Here is a 15,041-nt window from a genome sequence, read left to right as displayed (position 1 = left end):
AAGTGATTAAGGACCCCACTGGCACCTTTTGGGGGGATAACCAAAATTGGCAGGTACCCGCTCCCACTTCTGCTGCAATCACCTAGGTGATCAGAAGTAGAAGTTGTCCTCCCCCCTCCCTCCCTGTAGTCTTCTGGGACACATGAAAGGTCCTAGAAGACTACAGGACCATTCACAAAGCACAGAGATACTCGCACATGCTCAGTGGGCACCCGGCTGTGAAGCCGCAAGCGGTCACAGCTGGGTGCCCTCGCTGAAGATGCCGGCACTGGAAACACAGGGCGGCCGGTGAAACGAGCTGTGGGGAGGACACCACGAGATCGAGGGACAGGTAAGTGCCCGTCTTTTAAAAGTCAGCAGCTACAGTTTTTGTAGCAGCGGACTTATTTTTTATTTTCACTGGAACTCCACTTTAATGTATGAAGATATTATTTGTAGTGTACAAATTACAACCTGTACGTTACCTCTAAGGGTTGTACCCCTTCTGACTTACTGTTGGTGAGTCCTGCAATCACATTGTTATCAGCTCCTTGTAAAACTATTATCTCTTTCCAATAAAATCTATGAACAAGAGAAGATATGGACCCCACAATTCCTCTATATACTCCACAATTCTCCCATGTGGACACCTCGTAAGTGGTTCTCCAGTATAGACTCCCAGTTTGGGGAACTCATTTAGAAGAAGCCATCAGCTAGAATCACACTCACTACTCTACAGTATGGTGAAGACCAGGGAGGCCTAGCAATACCAAATGCTAGACTTTATATTATAGCTGCCCAACTTCAACATCTTACCAGGTGGGACTTAGTAGACACATTAGATCCCATCCATCGATTGCTACTTCCATCAGATACAGATTTCACATCACTCTCACACTTGTTAATGGGCTTCAGATGGCACCAGTGGGAAAGGCATGATCTCTCATATATTTATTCCAGTCTTTTGACTCTTACCGAAGACTTATAGAAAGAAATGGGAAACAGAGAAAATAATAGAGAGTGGTGGGAGGTGATTGTGACCTCCATACCTCTCATCTCTCTGTCCTCTTCACAGAAACTCAGTCATTGCTTTTGCATAGATCTTTCAGGACTCCAGCTCAATTGTTCAGCTAGGACAGGAGGGATTTCCCCTTATGACCCCAAATGTGGTGATGTCGGGGATTTGATACACATTTTGGAGATGTCCAAAATTATTCAAAAAGTGGAATGATATGACCAGTATTGTAATGTTGGTGTTCAATATTCCTCGGGTGTGCCTCTTGGTGTCAATAGAGGAGGAGTTATTTACACCTCCTCCTATTACAAGTCATATAGCAATAGTGAGGCTGCTTGACCATAAAAAATATCCCGATCTTGGCTATCATCTCAAACTCCCAGCAGACACCAGTGGATTGAGCAGGTGATCTCCACATTAACATGTGAAAAACTAACGTATCAACATTGTAATTCCCCCAGGAGATGTATGTCTGGCAGAACTGGCTGGATACTCCTTGTTCTCTCCTAGTTAGTTCTTCATAGGCTTTTAAAATGTTATCTCTTTTAGCCCCATAGAAGGAGAACGGCCAGTTGTATCCTACTGAATGGTAACTACATGGGGGGCCCATACTTGGGGTATGATCCTGTAGACACAGGCCTCATTGATCGGTGTCAGCTATCTATGTATGTACTGGGGGAGTTACTTGCCATGTACAGCTGAATTGTTCTAGGTTGTTTCTTCTTTTCTCTGTTCATTTGTTTATAAAAGGTAAAAGTGACACCATAGACAAAGCAAGTTATTGTTCTGTATGATCTGTAACAGTGCCACAACTGCCTATACGTGAGAATGTATGACTCCATTGTCTGGGCTGAATGTTGGGAATACTGTGCGCACTTAGAAACTTTCTTAATAAAATATATTTGATGAAAAAAATACTGTAGATAATGCTGTACATATTCTTTCTATTCATAAGATTTATTTAGTAATGAACATTAAAAATAGAAATCAACTTTATGTAGCCCTTTATATAGAATTTTACATTTAATTTTTTTTTTTTTTTTTGTACAGGTGAATTGATGAGCCAAGTTTTCGGTCATGTTGATCTTCATGAATACAGCTGACTCACATGGAAAACAAGACATATGGGTGTCTTAATTGACTGAAAGTCTTTATTGCAGCTCACTGGAGGATTCACACGGGATACAAGTCATATCTGTGTTCTAAAAGTCATGGTTTGGATCCTCTTCCACATTGATCCAGCCTCAGAGGACAACAGGAGAAAAGGAATTTCAGTGTTCTGGAAGTGACAATTACTTTACACTAAAGTCCAACCCAAGTATACCTAAGAGGAGTCATTTCATACTACTTCTTGTTTGGAGATTTTACAATGGAGAGAAAATATATCACACACCAGAAGGTTCACAATGGAAGGAAGTCATATCATTGTTCTGAATGTGACAAAACGTTTACAAGCGAGAGAGACCTTATAGTACACCAAAGAGTTCACACTGGAGAGAAGTTATATCAGTGTTCTGAATGTGATAAAGCTTTTACACGGAAGTCACATCTTATCACACACCAGAGGATTCACACTGGAGAGAAGCCATATCAGTGTTCTGAATGTGATAAAGCTTTTACAGTGAAGTCAAGTCTTATCACACACCAGAGGATTCACACTGGAGAGAAGTCATATCAGTGTTCTGAATGTGACAAAGCTTTTACAGTGAAGTCACATCTTATCACACACCAGAGGATTCACACTGGAGAGAAGTCATATCAGTGTTCTGAATGTGATAAAGCTTTTACTGTGAAGTCACATCTTATCAGACACCAGAGGAGTCACACTGGAGAGAAGTCATATCAGTGTTCTGAATGTGATAAAGCTTTTACCGAGAAGTCAAGTCTTATCACACACCAGAGGATTCACACTGGAGAGATATATCAGTGTTCTGAATGTGATAAAGCTTTTACAGTGAAGTCACATCTTATCACACACCAGAGGATTCACACTGGAGAGAAGTCATATCAGTGTTCTGAATGTGATACAACTTTTACTCAGAAGTCAAATCTTATCACACACCAGAAGATTCACACTGGAGAGAAGCCATATCAGTGTTCTGAATGTGATAAAGCTTTTACTCAGAAGTCAAGTCTTATCACACACCAGAGGATTCACACTGGAGAGAAGTCATATCAGTGTTCTGAATGTGATAAAGCTTTTACATGGAAGTCAAGTCTTATCACACACCAGAGGATTCACACTGGAGAGAAGTCATATCAATGTTCTGAATGTGATAAAGCTTTTACACAGAAGTCACATCTTATCAGACACCAGAGGAGTCACACTGGAGAGAAGCCATTTTAATGCTCTCAATGTGACAAAACTTTTACAGTTAATGCCGGTCTAATCTATCACCGGAGGATTCACAAATTTCAGCATAGATTAAATTCTGGAAGAAAAGAGATATTAAAGAAGTTTCAGGTGTCACAAGTTAGTTTCACATCCCCAATGTCATCCCACAACCTAGAGAAGAAGGGAGAAGATAAAATGTTACCTTAAAAGAAACAAACTAAAATCTGAGCAAACTGGAATGTAATGATTGGATGAACTGAGTTTAGTGCTTATGTCCATCAATACACAACTAGAAGGGATTTGAATATTTTATCTTTTGACAATTTTTTTAAGATAAGCATCAATAACTGAACAGCTTCCCTCATGATTCTTATCTTTATCTTTTTTTATGGAGCTTTGAATGAACATGCAATGCATTTTCATGATTCACCAACTGAGTTGTGTTTCCAAGCATTTTCTTCATTTCTGGATCCTGAGGTAATACATGACCAACACTGCCTCAGTACCAGAGACTAGGATGGGGTCTATTATCATCTTACCAAGTCTCTGAAGCCTCAGTGGGAGAGTCCATTCCAGGTTCTTCTGACTATTGATACATGATCAGCCAGGCTTGAGGTCTCCAGCTAAGCCCACCTTGTCCACTCCTCCCATTACATGTTCCATCTCCTTTCCCATTATCAATGACTTCTTTCCACATTTCTTCTCCTCTCATTATTATTTTTATACAGGATTTATGGCGCCAACAGTTTGCTCAGCGCTTTACAATATAATGGGAGACAATACAGCAACAATACAGTTCAATACAAGAGGGATAGGAGGGCCCTGCTCCTCAGAGCTTACAATCTAGGAGGGAGGGGCTAGTGGTACAAAAGGTAGTAACTGGGGGATGGATTGGTTGGAAGAGTAGAAGATTCCATTATTAGCTGAGGGCAGGATAGGCTTCCCTGAAGAGAGAGGATTTCAGAGATCGCCTAAAAGTGAGCAGAGTAGGCAATAGTCTGATAAATTGGGGTAGAGAGTTCCAGAGGATGGGGGAAGCTCTGGAGAAGTCCTGGAGATGAGCATGGGAGGAGGAGACAAGGGAGCTAAAGAGCAGGAGGTTGTGCGAGGAGCCGAGAGTACGGTTTGGGTGATATTTGGAGACAAGATTGGTGATGTAATTTGGGGCGGAGTTATAAATGACTTTATATGTTATTGTTAATGTTTTGAATTTTATCCGTTGGGCAATGGGAAGCCAGTGGAGGGATTGGCAGAGAGGGGTGGAGGACACTGAATGGAGGCCACTGGAGGGATTGGCAGAGGGGGGTGGAGGACACTGAATGGAGACCAGTGAAGGGATTGGCAGAGGGGGGTTGAGGACACTGAATGGAGGCCAGTGGAGGGATTGGCAGCGAGGGGTGGCTGATACAGAATGGTTAGTAAGGTGGATGAGTCTGGCAGCAGCATTCATGATAGATTGAAGAGGGGATAGCCTGCAATGTGGTCCGCCAATGAGGAGGGAGTTACAATAGTCAAGGCGAGATATAACAAGGGAGTGAATAAGTTGCTTAGTGGTTTCTGAGGTTAAGAACGGCCATATCTTGGAGCTGTTGCGGAGGTAAAGTCTACAAGATTTGGACAGCGATTGGATTTGGGACTGAAAGGACAGATGGGAGTCTAGGATTACACCAAGTACCCTGGCATGAGGGGAGGGACTGATGGTTGTGTTATTGATCTTGATGGAGAAGTCAGGGGAGGGGGCACGGGCTGGAGGGAATACTAAGAGCTCAGTTTTGGAAAGATTGAGTTTGAGGAAGTGGAGTGACATCCATGCCGATATGTCACTTAGTAGGTTAGTAATGCGAGAGGAGACTGAAGGGGCGAGGTGGGGAGGAGATTGAAGGGGTGAGGTAAGGGGTAGAAAGATAGATTTGTGTGTCATTAGTATAGAGGTGGTACTTAAAGCCATGGGAGTTTATCAAGTGACAAAAGGAGGAGGTGTAGATGGAGAAGAGTAGGGGTCCAAGGACGGAACCTTGAGGGACCCCTACAGAAAGAGGGAGTGAAGAGGAGGAGGCAGAGTTATAGGTAACGCTGATGGAGCGCTGCAATAGATAGGAGAACCAGGAGAGAGCAGAGTCTTGGAGGCCAAAAGAGTTGAGTTTTTTGAGGAGGAGGGGATGGTCAACTGTATCAAAAGGTGCAGAGAGGTCAAGTAGTAAGAGAACTGAGTAGTGGCCATTGGTTGGGATGAGTACGGAGTAGTGGCCATTGGTTGGGATGAGTACGGAGTAGTGATCATTGGTTGGGATGAGTACGGACTAGTGGCCATTGGTTGGGATAAGTACGGAGTAGTGGCCATTGGTTGGGATGAGTACTGAGTAGTGGCCATTGGTTGGGATGAGTACAGAGTAGTGGCCATTGGTTGGGATGAGTACGGAGTAGTGACCATTGGTTGGTATGAGTACAGAGTAGTGACCATTGGTTGGGATGAGTACGCAGTAGTGGCCATTGGTTGGGATGAGTACGCAGTAGTGGCCATTGGTTGGGATGAGTATGCAGTAGTGGCCATTGGTTGGGATGAGTACGCAGTAGTGGCCATTGGTTGGGATGAGTACGCAGTAGTGGCCATTGGTTGGGATGAGTATGGAGTAGTGGCCATTGGTTTTAGCAGTTCGTAGATCATTAGTGAGATTTAGTAGGGTAGTTTCAGTGGAGTGTAGTGAGGGAATGCCAGACTGTAAAGGGTCAAGAAGGTTGTTGTCGGTTAGGTGGGAGGAGCTCAGGCGATTGTAGACTAAGAGTTCTAATAGTTTAGAGGTAAATGGCAGCAGGGAGATGGGTCTTAAGTTTTTCAGGTTGGTGGGGTCCAGGGAGGGCTTGTTAAGTATGGGAGTGATGTGCGCATGCTTTAGAGAGGAGGGGAAGGCACCAGTAGAGAGGGAGAGATTGAAGATGTGAGTGAGGGAGCATAGGATGGAAGAAGAGGATGACCGTAGTAGTTGTGAGGGGACAGGATCCAGGGGGCAGGTAGTGAGACGGGCTTCTGAGAGAACATTAGTGACCTCTTCGGTAGTAGTGAGGTCAAAAGAGGAAAGTGTGGAGGGAGGTTTAGTATAAGGTATGCTAAGTTGGATGGATGTATGTGCAGTGGAGATGCCCCTACAAATTGCATCAATCTTGTTTTTGAAATGATTTGCAATCTCGTGAGCAGTGAGTGAGGTACTGGGTGGAGGTGGAGAAAGTTGAGAGTTAGAAGTAGAGAAGAGACGACGAGGACTGGATGACAAGCTATTGATGAGAGTGACAAAGTAGGCTTGTCTGGCAGCATGGAGGGAGGAATTGTATGTGAAGAAAGCAGATTTATATCGGGTGAATGCTTGGTGAGATTTGGTTTTACGCCACATTCGCTCCAGCGCACGACTATGTCTATAAGATCTCTGGAGTTGTCAATCTGCCAAGGTTGTAATGGGCGGGGCCTGATGCTTCATGTTAGAGGAGCAAGTGAGTCTAATGCGGATGAAAGTGAACTGTTGTAGACAGCAGTGGTCAGGGCAGGACAGGGGAGAGATTCTGTCATAGAGTTGGTCAGTTGCAGAGTGGAAAGGAGAAGGGTTCAAGTTGTGAAGGTTTCTGCAGGTGATTGCTGATTGGAGGGATAAGTGTTTGAAGATGAGGACACTGTGAAGGTGATGAGATTGTGATCAGAGAGAGGAAAGGGGGTGTTTGTGAGGTTGTAGGATATCATCTCATGGGTGACAACCTTTCAGGCAGGTCTGCGGCTGTGACACCAGCTAGAAAGAAGTCTCTGTTCAGTGAGAAAACAACATCCCAAGCTGATGCAGGCCTTCCAATACTGAGTTACTGCTGATTTAGGGGATGTATTCAGCAGTAAAACGTAAGCCCAGCTGGCCACTTTTGTTCCATGTGGTTCTGCCAAATGGGATTCCATCAGGTGAAGATCAGAAATCCTTGTTCCATGTTTTCTCTTTCCAGCTATTACTCCTCTCCATAGACTAATCACACAATACAACTGCCAGAGATCTGAACTTACAAAGTGCTGAGTGTGCGGTCATATTCCTACCACTTCTTCCGGGGGACTGACATTCCTCTGATTGGGGTTCACAATAATCACTCTGAGTGCACACATCTCTTTTTGGTGGAAAGTTTGTAAAGAAAACTTCTTCTCCCTGGAAATATTACAACGTTGGCACCAAAGTGTAACTATGGGCAACATCAATAATGACATTAATAATGAAATCTGTCATTAGCAGAGCAGGTTTTGTTTTTCTGAGTCTCCTATTGTATTTTTTTTTTTGTACTTCCTGTAGAAGACTAAGTCTTCTGGGAAAAATGGCAGTTGGAGGGGTTGGGGCAAATCCTATAACACTGCTGGGGGTGCTCACAACTGTCAGTTGTCATTCATATGGTGGGTTGGACCTTATAGAGAACCTGTTGCTGTAACTGCTGTAGAAGCGTTAGCTGAAGTTGGGCTTTACTTGTTGTGTGTCTTACTTATAATCTATCTAAGACTTCCCTGTACAGGGTGACAACGCTGCTGTGTAATGTTCCTGCAGAATGATCAGGGTTGTCACCCTGTTACAGAAGGCGGGAAAATAACAGATCTACAGACAGCACCAACAGCTGATACAACTATGTTGCAGAGGGAACTCTGGGAATGCTAATGACAGATTGCATTACACATTCAGTTAGCAGACTTCCTGCTGTTGGTCTGATGTTTGGATTGTGTTCTGATATTTACTGTCCTGCTGTAAAAGGTGTAAATGATCGCCCGCATGTTTCCTGTAGTAGCAGGGACTGCAAACTCATATCAGGAATAGTAGGATGGGTACCTACCCAAGGGGGTCACCTTTTTGGATTTGGGGGAAACATTTCACATGGTTTCTTTCCATTAATGACACCGACAAGGGAAGTCTCACTTCACTAACAATAGGAGAGCCAATCACAGGCCAGTAACATTTCATGGTGTCGCAATGTATTGCAGAATGTTTAATCCCCATTGGTCCAATGGATTCCTAGTCCTTCCAGATGCATTGCTTCTTGTGTGGAAGGAGCGCCCTAAAATGTCTTCCCTTCAATTCCACCCATAGCTGTACTTTAGGTTATATTGCCCCTCCCCCATATCTGTAAGGGAAAGCCTCAATTTCTCCCAATACTCCCCTGGCCTTCCAGTGAGAAGAAACATTTTCTCTGGAGTGGAGATGTTTTATGCAGTGAGCCCTTCATAGACGGGATGGGGAATCTAAGTAATCTAAGATAAGTAAGATGAACCGGTGTACTGGAGTCATGGATCAGATAACCAATGACACCATTGATGGTATAGCCGAGCTGACAGCAGAAGTGGCTCCATCACCTAAGGTGGTGTCACAGAACTGCATGGCAGCTGACTATCTCTCGGAAGCTCAAGGCGGAGCCTGCAAAGTGGTGTCAGAGAGTGTTGTACATTTATATTAGATCATGAGGATCTCTGAAGGGGATATCTACACAAGGTAAAGGAGTTCCAACAGTCACCTGGGTGGGGGAAGTGGGATCCATTTTCTTGGATGGGTTAGTTGGAACTTGGTTGAGTAATATGGTGGCTTTGCTTCTTAGGCCATTAGTTGCTACTATAGATTTGATGATAATTGTATACATTGTTGCTGTTGTGTGTTTTGCTGCCAGTTGATTTTGCTTGTTTATGCACATGATTACATTCACATTGTTAGAACAGAAGATTATTTAAAACCCCATAAACTTTTTCTTATTTTCTGAAAGCAGAAACCCTGGAGAATAAAATGGTGGTGGTTTTTAATCACACAATATTAGTACAGCTGTCTATGAAATGCATATTTTCAGCAAAAAAAACACTAACGATAATTCCAGTGCAGACAAACACATTATATGACCCAATTTGATGAAATATGAAAGATGAGGTTGGCATCAAGTATATAGATACCAAACATATCAAGCTTTAAAAATGTCATGTGCTTGTGAAATGGTGACAAACTTCAGTACCAGAAATTGTCCATAGGTGACGCTTTAAAAGCCTTTACAGTCATCAGTTTATATAGTGAACCATGAATGATGGCCCTAGAGTTATTCCTCTCCCTCTGGTGTGTGCAGAGATATGTACAATGTGTAGTGTGATTGATGTTTTCCTACATAACCGCACCCAACCCTTGCAATTGCTCATGTATTCGGGAACTGGGGGCTTTAAAATGTGTTTTGTGTGTTTTTCATTTACAGTGTGTTACTTTACACTTTTCTTTCTCTGAACTTTATTATTGCCATATAGGGGGTTAATAGCCTCACATGTGATAACATATTGCTGGTCACAGATCCTCTTTAAAGAAACACAAGAGGTCTATCAGACCCCTAATGTCACCTCTGGACCCCAAAAAAGATGGTCAAGCACAGATCATGTTTGATCAGCTCCTTGAAGACACGAATGTACATCTGCCAAATCTGTATCTGAGTAGACCATAGAAGCAGCATTAGAAAGAAATGTGAGCATGGCTTCAGTCAGGCGATGGTCCTGGTGGTCATGGTCTTGTTCTCCTTCAGGTCCTCTCACCTTGTAGATGGTGACATGGACTTGTGTGGGAATGAGCAGGAGGGGCTCGGGGTTCTCTTGTAACCAATCAGCTTGTTATGGATAAAAGATGAAAGTGTCTTCTGGGAAGTTACAGGGATTTGGATGTTTAGAGGGATACATAAGTGGGCAGGGCTGGTATTAATGAGGGGTGTGTCACATGTTAATCAGTTTCTTAGCATAGATGATATAAATGGTATAAATAGATCCTTGAAATGTAAACAATCTATCTCTTTTCTTCTGTTGTTAAAGTGTCACATATATATGATGAATAAAGTTGGATGATATTTTCACCGCACAATACCGTGGTCTGGGTTCATCTACAACACCCCCCCAAAAATGTCCTCTTCCAGTTCTAGGAGACTGGTGGAATGGGACACAAGCTGATGGTATCTCTTAGGCCCCTTGTACATGGGGGGTCCGGCCCCTGTGGGTGCAATGCTAGCATTATAATACACCTGGTAGGCACAGGTACAGCGTCCAGCCCCGCTGCCTGCAGCCTGTCAAAGTCTACACTACAGCTGGACGGGGCTCAATGCTGCACTACATTTACCGCCCCCCTTTAGGGCGCTCTGTGTTCAGGGAGAAATGGCCGCCATCCTGATCAGACAAAGCATAGAGCAGATGTAGGCCGGTGCAGTCTGCTTCTTCCCCTGTAGGTGGCGCCCAACCAGAGTGACATCCCAGCCTGGAGAGGAAGTTGGGGGACACTTGGCTTCTCTGTGGTTTCCCGGTTCCTGGAGACGGCGTGGAATGAAGGGGTCCATGGAGTCCTGGGGACATTTTTTATTTTTGTTTACACCTTTTAAAAATCATTTTATTCCTGAAGATCACTAAACCCCAAATCTGATGTATTCTTTGATAGCAGACACCCTATATAATACAATGTTGGGAGTTGTCATTTTCTATGTTACATGATATTAGCACAACAGTTTATGAAAGGCAACATTTCAGGAACAATATAGTAACGTTTATTTCTGAGCACATAAATGCAATTCATGACCTATTTTCTGGTGAAATATAAAAGATGAGGTTGTGCCGAGGAAATGGGATTCCCAACATGTCAAGCCGTAACACTGTGTGCACTTGGAACGCTTTAATAGCCCCTCCAGGTCATCAGTATAGAATTACACAGGAGCACTGGTGCTCCAATCATTGCTCTCCCTCCGGCGTGTGCGCTGATATGTAACGTGTGTGGATCACTGTGTTCCTATGTAGGCGCCCCAATGTGCGTGTTTTTGTAGGTGTGTGTCGGGGGAGGAGGGGCTCTAACATTTTTGCATTATTAAAAAAAATGTGTCTCTTTCTATGCTTAAAACTTTAATTTATTTGTCCATAACTTGTATTGCTATCATGTAGGGGACCAATAGCCTCCTATGTGATGGCATATAGGTGACAGGTTCTCTTTATGGAGACCCCCGGGGTATATTAGATTGTAGATGTCTCCTGTCTACTCCATTGCAGATGATGGAACACAGACCACCTTCCATCAGCTGCTTCCCCCGACACTGATCCCGGAGATTGACAGCTCCAGTCCAGGAAGTGATGTCATCCACATCATGCATGTCACTTCCTGGTCTGTGTACAGGAGGTCCACTGAGCTCCCGCCACCCTTCCCAGTGACACCCACCATGACAGGACCATGCTCTGCTGTCCGGTGGCGGGGTCAGGGCACATTGCAGCAATGTTCATGGAAGTAACAGGCGGATTCACAGCCATTTGTATCACTTCCACATGAAATCAGACTTTACTAAAGTCCTCACACTCCCGGCTGTATAGCGGTGGGGAATGTGCAAAAAATAACAAATCTGTAGCATTGTTAAATATCCAAATCCCCAGCAAGTGGCTGCAGGTTCATATTTTACCACCCCCCTATCCTGGCACCCTAAGATGGTTGCCTAAGTCTCCTTAAGGTGGTCATTGTGGTGTCCTCATACTGGGGAGGAGTAGCAGAATGTGTTTTGGGTGTAATTCCACATATCCCCATGGCATGTGCCAGAAAAAGCTCATTAAATTACATTTTGTTTTTCATTTTCCAATAACTTATGGCAAAAACTGTAAATGTTCCATGGACACAACATGCCTCTCAGCACATACCTTGGGATGTATCCTTCCCATAAAGGGGACATTTGGGGATGTTTGTAAGGTCCGGGCATTTTAGTGCCTCAAGAAATGTGATCGGCAGTCAGAAAGTAAGAGCGACGTAAAAGCTGCATAAATTCCATTCTATATCCCATAGTTTGTAGACGCCATAACTTCACACAAACCAATCAATATCCACGGATTCAGCTATGCTTCTACCAAAGACACGGAGCAGAATACACGTTGTACTACATGTATGAAGAAATCTGATTTTATGGGATATGTTTTATAACAAAGTAGAAGATATCATTTAATCCAATCTGAATATCAGTGTTGCTCTATCTCATACACGCCATATTCATGTACATATATACATATAAAATATACAATAAAAGTCCTTATAATTGGAACAGTTAATTTAAATATTGTGCTTGAATAAATGTGTTTGATATAGAATGTGCTCCAGAAAGACTGCAGTGCTCCCCCGTGAAATCTGCACCTCCACCTATGGATAAGGATGGCCGCTCACCTCATAGTATGGACCTATAAACTAATATAGGTCAACCAAGCAAAAGGATTCCATCAAAAATATCATTTGTATTAAAAAATAAACCCCCAGTGCTGATCAAATACCACCAAAGAAAGCTCTATTTGTGTGCAAAATGAGATCAATTTAATTTGTGTGCAGTGTTGCATGACCGCACAATTGCCAGTGCCGAATGGCAAAAAATACCCCGGTCATGAAGGGGGTAAAACTTTCCGGAGCTGAAGTAGAAATAAATAAATCTTGCTGTCATCGTACAGTTTGGTTTCATTTTCTTGTGACATTTCTTGGACTGCAGTTCTTCTGAGCTCCACGAGGTGGTGATCACACAATTACAGAGACAGGAAATCTCTATGGAAGACAGGAAGTGATGTCGGGCAAAGACAGGAAGTGATGTCGGGCACAGGCAGGAAGTGATGTAAGGCACAGTGTTAGAAATCAAAATTATGATTCGGCACTTATATTGATGACAAGCTTGCAAATTATTTGGTTTTTATGATTAATCATAATTAATATTAATATGTTTGAATAGACGCCTGAAGCCAATAGTATTACAATTCTTCAATTATAGCTGAGACCAAAAGATATATAAGTTAAGCTGAGACAGTAAATATGGGTAAGTTAGCTAGACCAGCTAAACCAGCTGAAGACTATATTGAGGCATAGCTGGTTAGAAGTCTCTAGTAATATGTCAAGGGTATTAGGAGGACTCATTATAGATTTACTATTACATAATGTATTTTAATAGTATCTGTGTGTATTTAGTATACGTTTCTAATATTGATACATATATAGATTAGTGATTATACATTGATATGTTCTTAAGCTATATTATTCTTTAAATATGAATAGCTGAGGTTACATCATCGGCTTATAATATTATGTACATCAGCATCCATATGTTCCTGTCCATCAAAAACATTATGTGAGTGTCGTCCCCTCCCTTCTATGCCATACAAGGTATTACGAATCTCTCGCTATGACACACTCATTCTGCATAAAAAGGTCCATAAGGGACAGAGGAGGGGAGACACTCACATACTAACACTGACACTCTGACATACACGCACACACACGTATGAGAAGCTGGAACAGGTGCTTACTGAAGACAAGATCATCATTTCCGTCTATTTCTGGTTTTTTCCCAAAAAGACATGAGAAGGACAAGGAGAACATGAAAGACAGAACAGCACATGGCCGGACTTCAATAACTAAAAATGGTGGCTTTATCTTTAAACTTCAGCTCGATATTTCTACAGTAGTTTTATCTACATGGAACTGTTCATGATACGCTTTACATTGTTATTTTACACCATTGTGTGATAGAATAAAATCACACTTTATTTTTATTTCAACGGCTCTTTCATTCATAATCGCCTCAAGACACTAAAAGAAGTATTGTATGTGTCTAAAATCCAACATTCTGGTGAGCCAGCCTCCGCCAAAGTTTTTTCTCCGGTTTTCCATTCCTTGATAAGGGGGAGAACGCACAATTCTGTGATTGTCAAGTCTGGGAAAAGCGCGGTGAAAAGAACCTAGCAGAAAAGGCGATTACACAGACGTGGACGAGAGGTCCAGTGACTGAGCCGGGTCAAACGAGAAAATCTTTTGATTTCAGTGAGTAACAATTATGGAATTTATTGATGACTTAGTTAATGAAAGCAAGCTAGAGTTTAAAGATGTTTCTTTATATCGTGAAGACAGTCAGCTATGGCACTATATGTATAATGAATGTTTACAGGCCAATATTCAGATAGATAAATCTAGATTTACTGTGCACAGACAGCGCAAAAAGATATCTAACATCTTACATTTAGTAAGAATATGCAACAAAATGTTGAATTTTGAATGTTGATTTACCTGTTAAAAAAGCTTGTACAGTTGCAAGAAAAAGTATGTGAACCCCTTGGGATTCCGTGGAGTTTTGCATGAATTGGGCATAAAATGTGCTCTGAACGTCCTCTAAGTCACAACAAGAGAAGAAAATAGTCTGCTGAACATAATACTACACAAAGATTGGATATTGCCATGGTTTAATTGCACATAACATGTAAACATTCACAGTGCAGGGAGGAAAAAGTATGTGAACCTTTGGACTTAATAACTGATTGACCTTCCTTTGGCAGCAATAACCTCAACCAAACGTTTCCTATAGTTGCAGATCAGACCTGCACAACGATCTGGAGTAATTTTGGACCACTCCTCTTCACAAAACTGTTTCAGTGTAGCAATATTCTTGGGATGTCTGGTGTGAATCGCTCTCTTAAGGTCATGCCACAGCATTTCAATTGGGTTGAGGTCAGGACTCTGACTGGGCCACTCCAGAAGGCGTATTCTGTGCTGTTGCAGCCATTGTTTTGTTGAATGACTTGTATGCTTTGGGTCATTGTCCTGTTGCATCACCCATCCTCTGCGGAGCTTCAGTTGGCGGACAGATGGTCGTACGTTTTCCTGCAAAATGTCTTGATAAACTCTGGAATTCATTTTCCCATCAATGACAACAATCCGTCCAGGC

At 42.6% G+C, this 15,041-nt stretch overlaps 2 protein-coding genes, 1 long non-coding RNA gene and 1 pseudogene across 6 annotated transcripts in view; 2 read left to right on the top strand and 2 right to left on the bottom strand.

Moving 5' to 3' along the window:
* Positions 1 to 15,041, bottom strand: part of LOC149470567 (uncharacterized) — a 389,981-nt gene that overhangs the window by 221,395 nt on the left and 153,545 nt on the right. The gene's annotated exons all lie outside the window — the stretch shown is intronic.
* The window catches only part of LOC149470568 (uncharacterized), a 198,382-nt pseudogene that overhangs the window by 58,202 nt on the left and 125,139 nt on the right, over positions 1 to 15,041 (bottom strand).
* The window catches only part of LOC149470569 (uncharacterized), a 60,768-nt gene that overhangs the window by 11,570 nt on the left and 34,157 nt on the right, over positions 1 to 15,041 (top strand). Inside the window, exons 2-3 of the mRNA XM_089662470.1 lie at positions 2,450 to 2,783; positions 3,036 to 3,315. Coding sequence (XP_089518596.1) covers positions 2,450 to 2,783; positions 3,036 to 3,315 — 614 coding nt within the window. The remainder of the gene's footprint in view (positions 1 to 2,449; positions 2,784 to 3,035; positions 3,316 to 15,041) is intronic.
* Positions 1 to 15,041, top strand: part of LOC149470570 (uncharacterized) — a 218,358-nt gene that overhangs the window by 192,251 nt on the left and 11,066 nt on the right. For 2 of the 4 annotated variants that reach the window (XM_089662330.1, XM_089662307.1), the window contains exon 1: positions 13,406 to 14,143. The exons of the other annotated variants lie outside the window; for them this stretch is intronic. The gene's annotated coding sequence lies outside the window, so the exon portion shown is untranslated. Of the gene's footprint in view, positions 1 to 13,405; positions 14,144 to 15,041 lie in introns of those variants that run through there. 4 annotated transcript variants of the gene reach the window in all.

Source organism: Staurois parvus, unplaced genomic scaffold (assembly GCF_062004578.1).
Source record: "Staurois parvus isolate SC_StPar_1 unplaced genomic scaffold, SC_StPar_1.0 ptg000038l, whole genome shotgun sequence".
NCBI lineage: Eukaryota > Metazoa > Chordata > Amphibia > Anura > Ranidae > Staurois > Staurois parvus.
This window is presented reverse-complemented; position numbering and strand designations above follow the sequence as displayed.